General features: G+C 38.8%; 1 protein-coding gene across 2 annotated transcripts; it reads left to right on the top strand.

The window, feature by feature from the left end:
* Positions 1 to 632: 632 nt before the first annotated feature.
* Positions 633 to 4,339, top strand: LOC118491698 (caffeoylshikimate esterase-like). 2 transcript variants are annotated; one of them, XM_035989693.1, is made up of 2 exons: positions 633 to 1,421; positions 3,757 to 4,339. In XM_035989693.1, the coding sequence occupies exons 1-2, from the start codon at positions 648 to 650 to the stop codon at positions 4,204 to 4,206; spliced, it is 1,224 nt and encodes a 407-aa protein (XP_035845586.1). In that variant the 5' UTR covers positions 633 to 647; the 3' UTR covers positions 4,207 to 4,339. The 2 variants fall into 2 exon arrangements, with proteins under 2 accessions (XP_035845586.1, XP_035845585.1); XM_035989692.1 differs by lacking the exon at positions 633 to 1,421 and adding an exon at positions 1,967 to 2,903.
* Positions 4,340 to 5,182: the final 843 nt, after the last annotated feature.

Genomic DNA, 5,182 nt, shown 5'->3' with positions numbered 1-5,182 from the left:
TTTGTCATCAAATGCAACTATAATACGTATTTACATGTATAGTGCAGGTACTCGATTTAAACTTTAGACAGTGGCGGATCTAGAAACTTCTTTCAGTGGGTTTGTTTTTTGTAGATTCTCACTATTTTTTTTAAATCATACAAAGTTCTCACTAATTTGTCTCCAGTTTTTTCCAAACCGAGTGTGTTAATGTGAACCCATAAAACAGGGTTGGATCCGTCACTGACTTCAAGGTGTATTGACATCACTACATAGTTACATATGATATATACACTATGTACAACGTCATTAAAATACCAAAATAACAAATTACAAACAAATAGTAAGTAAACGGGCAACAAGCTAGGCCACAACCCACTTTAAACAAATGTAAACTTGTTGACTATTTAATATCTTAATACTCATAAGGCTGTAAGGTAAGTTTAGAGCCCCTAGGGGCTTCATTGTGACGCATAGACGGGGGCTAGTAGGCTACATAGCAAAAAGGTTTCTATTGCATCTCAATAGCTAGCATGGTATAAGGTGGACGCCGGAGTAAAAAAATGAAAACGTGTTGGGTGGATCGCTTTCGGTGGTAGGTGAGTTAAGAGAAATATTTCAATACGCTCCGTCCTACCTCATCCACCTACAACGTCACACAAAAAACAATGTCTCAACTAACTCTATGGACCCCACAAACACCATCCTTACAAGCAAGCCTTTCATCCACTACACCACACCGGTTACCGGTACACCCGCGTCGTACCTTCACCAACCCCATTCACATCCCTAACCTTCCCAATAAATCCAGTCATTACACACAGTTACCCGATCCGATAACAAACCCGAACCACTCGAACAAGAACCACCAACACCACCGGTCTCTATCCGTACACAACATGGCGAAACTAGAACTCCCACCACTCCCACCCCCGCCCCCATTCTACTGGGGCGAAACACCCGAAGAAGAATACTACAAATCCCAAAACGTCCGCAACAATAAACTCTATTTCCAGACACCATATGGGAAAATCTTCACCCAATCATGGCTGCCGCTAGACGAAACACAACCAATTAAAGGGGTCGTGTTCATGAACCACGGATACAGAAACGACACCAGCTGGTGCTTCCAGAAGATATGCATCGCGTATGCAAACTGGGGATACGCTGTATACGCAGCGGATATGCTCGGACACGGACGGTCCGAGGGTATCCGTGCGTATGTTGGTGATATGGAAAAGGTTGCTACGACGTCGTTGTCGTATTTTGTTAGTGTTCGCAACAGTGAAAAGTATTGTAAGCTGCCGGCCTTTTTGTTTGGGGAGTCTATGGGTGGGTTGGTTGCTATGCTTATGTATCTCCAATCGGAGCCTGATACGTGGACCGGGTTGATTTTTTCGGCTCCACTTTTTGTTACACCGGAAAAGTGTACTCCGTCTAAGGTAATTACACTAACTTGCTACATATCTTATTTCAATTATATAACCGTAATAAATTTGGAATCGCATATAAAAATGTAATTTAAACTAGTCGGATTCCCATAACACTACGGGAACGGAATATAGTTGGTATCGATTCGGTTTGTTACGGTACTGTCATTCGATACGGCAATCGAAAGAAAAAAAAACCGAAAAATAAAGTCATCGTATGATTTAATCAGCCAAAAACTATAAAAACAAAAACAGTAGCGGTTTTGATTGATGTTGTTAAGTCGGAATTGGTCTAGTTCGTCATGTACGGTACCAGCACTTATATAGCTTACGGTGCAAAAAAACACATTTTAATTACTACTCCATTTTCAACAAAATTTATACCATAATGTCGATGAAAAAAGTTGAACAAAAATGTTTATTCTAACTTTTTTTTTAAAACTAACTAACGCAAGTTATTAAGAAAAAATCAAATAAAATAAAAGTTAAATGTGTTAAATATATATATTATTTATAATATAATGTGTGAAACAATATTTTATTAAAAAAGTTGAAATTAAAAGTTATAGAAAAACACTAGATGTGACATGGGGAATAGTGTCACCGACATTTAATTTTAATAAATAAATAAAAAAATGAAAACGTGTTGGGTGGATCACTTTTGGTGGTAGGTGACATAAGAGAAATATTTCATCCACCTACAACGTCACATAAAAAACAATGTCTCAACTAACTCTGTGGACCCCACAAACACCATCCTTACAAGCAAGCCTTTCATCCACTACACCACACCGGTTGCCGGTACACCCGTGTCGTACCTCCACCAACCCCATTCACATCCCTAACCTTCCCAATAAATCCAGTCATTACACACAATTACCCGATCCGATAACAAACCCGAACCACTCGAACCAGAACCACCAACACCACCGGTCTCTATCCATACACAACATGGCGAAACTAGAGCTCCCACCACTCCCACCCCCGCCCCCATTCTACTGGGGCGAAACACCCGAAGAAGAATACTACAAATCCCAAAACGTCCGCAACAATAAACTCTATTTCCAGACGTCAAATGGGAAAATCTTCACCCAATCATGGCTCCCATTAGACGAAACACAACCAATAAAAGGGGTCGTGTTCATGAACCACGGATATAGAAACGACACCAGCTGGTGCTTCCAGAAGATATGCATCGCATATGCAAACTGGGGATACGCTGTATACGCAGCGGATATGCTCGGACACGGACGGTCCGAGGGTATCCGTGCGTATGTTGGTGATATGGAAAAGGTTGCTACGACGTCGTTGTCGTATTTTGTTAGTGTTCGCAACAGTGAAAAGTATTGTAAGCTGCCGGCCTTTTTGTTTGGGGAGTCTATGGGTGGGTTGGTTGCTATGCTTATGTATCTCCAATCGGAGCCTGACACGTGGACCGGGTTGATTTTTTCGGCTCCACTTTTTGTTACACCGGAAAAGTGTACCCCGTCTAAGGTTGGTATCGGTTTGATTTGTTATGTTATGTTACATTTATTTAACGTGTTTTATATTGATTGAAAACAATAAAACGAATATCGATTCGTCACATACGGTACTGACACTCGGTACACTTTATGATAATTTTTTTTTTTTGATATAACCATGTATTCAACAAAATTTATACACTATGTTGAGAGAAAATTAAAACACAACTCCTGTTCAGTTATTTTAAAATGTCAACGAACATAAACTTTCAAGAGTAAAATGCATGGATAGTCTCTGTGGTTTGGTGAAATTTCACCTTTAGTCCCCAACTTTTCAAAATTACACTCTTAGTCCCTGTGGCTTGACAAGTTGTTACTCGGATAGTCCCCAAAGCGGATGGAGGTTAGTTTTCTGGTTAAGTGGGTGTGAAATGACAACGAGGATCCGAGTAACAACTTATCAAACCACATGGACTATCCGAGTAACAACTTGTCAAACCACAGGGACTATCTGAGTAACCTTCATCCGCTTTAGGGACTATCCGAGTAACAATTTGTCAAACCACAGTGACTAAGAGTGTAATTCTGAAAAGTTGGGAACTAAAGGTGAAATTTCACCAAACTACAGGGACTATCCGTGCATTTCACTCAATTTTCAAGGAAAACTTAAACTAAGTTAAAGTTAAATGTGTTATTTATAATATAAAGTGTGAAATTAAAAATAATTGAAACTAAAAGTAAAAAAAAAAAAACTTGATGTGACATTGTGAAGAATGTCACCTGCCTTTAAAAACGTTTAATTTTAATAAGTAGTAATAAGATTTTTTTTGTTAACGTTCAATTTTAATAAATATATAATAAGTTTTTTTTGTTGTTTATTTAAGCTACATATAACCATGTACGGACTGTTATTTGGGCTTGCGGATTCATGGGCGGTAATGCCCGATGGTAAGGGACCGGTAAACGCGATTAGAGATCCCGAGAAACTAAAGATAATAGCGGTGAATCCGCAACGGTATTTCGGGAAGCATAGGGTGGGTACAATGAGAGAAGTGGTGAGATGGACGGATTTCATACAAAATAACTTCGACAAGGTTAAAGCCCCCTTTATAGCGTTGCATGGGACGTCGGATGAGGTCACATGCCCGAGTGGGTCCAAAATGTTGTATGAGAAAGCGTCAAGTGAAGACAAGACTTTGAAGTTGTACGAGGGTATGTACCATTCATTGGTACAAGGAGAGCCCGATGAGGCTGCTAATCGTGTGTTGGCTGATATGAGAAAGTGGATCGACGAGAAGACAGTACAATATGGCCCTAAAAGTATTGATAACTAACCAAAAGTAAACGGTGTATATTGTCATCATATATTACTATTATTATTCAATGTGTGAATTATTGATTAAAGTGTTTGGATTGGTTTATGAGATTGTAACTTTACGCATTGACTAAAATCGATATTTGGAAATGTGTAGGTATGCGTCAAATGCTAATATCAATCTAAAGATCTATTAAACGCCACGTTAATTACCGTAAAATACCGTATCATATACTAGTACGCATTCATATTGCTTTCAAATAATCAAATGCTATCACGCGACTCATGAGCATACAATAACAAAGGTTCACTCATACGGGAATATAATAACGTAACAAAGTAGAGACGTCGTGAAGTTATTGAACCCTGTGGACGGTGTCATCCTAGTGGCACCGCAACATGTTTGCCGCGTCTCTACAAGCGGTTAACTTAGTATTCGAATTTCCGGCCTACAAATCTGTGGTTCTAAGATTTCACACAATTAATATATAAAGGTTTCTATAATGCAACTTAGAACAATGTTTCTTAAAAGTTTCTGATTTTGGAACTGACACGAACAAAAGGGCAGGCACGAGATATTGGGCTTCAGCCCAATAGCAATAACCCAGCAACAACAGCAGCCTATGGCCCTATGATAGTATAAATTATAGAGGGGTGGCCGGGTGGGAAACCAACTAACCGTAATTCTCACTAGGGCTACAAAACAAGCGAGTCGATCCGAGTTGAACGGCTCAGGAACTTTTAACGGGTAGAAAGTCGATAAGTTGTTTTTTAAAAATGTTTGGTTTAGCTTATTTATGTAAAATGACTAAATGGGACATTCTTTTATAAGTCAATAAGGAGCACCTAGGACATTTGTGTATTTTTTTTCTATGAAAAGTTATAAAGAGTTTCAAAAAGCCACAATATTTTAACTTTTCAAAAGTGACTTTTCCTCTCATACAAGAAGTCATTATTAAAAGTCATTTTGAGTTTGTCAAACACATTTTCTCCTT

This window comes from Helianthus annuus, chromosome 4, assembly GCF_002127325.2.
Source record: "Helianthus annuus cultivar XRQ/B chromosome 4, HanXRQr2.0-SUNRISE, whole genome shotgun sequence".
NCBI lineage: Eukaryota > Viridiplantae > Streptophyta > Magnoliopsida > Asterales > Asteraceae > Helianthus > Helianthus annuus.
The sequence above is the reverse complement of the archived record's forward strand: the minus strand, read 5'-3'. Positions and strand labels throughout refer to the sequence as shown.

Bases quoted from the DNA above. Each gene is read 5' to 3' on its own strand.
- LOC118491698 (XM_035989693.1), top strand. From the start codon at position 648: ATGTCTCAACTAACTCTATGGACCCCACAAACACCATCCTTACAAGCA. The intron at 1,422-3,756 runs GTAATTACACTA...TGTTTATTTAAG, and splicing joins AAAAGTGTACTCCGTCTAAG to CTACATATAACCATGTACGG.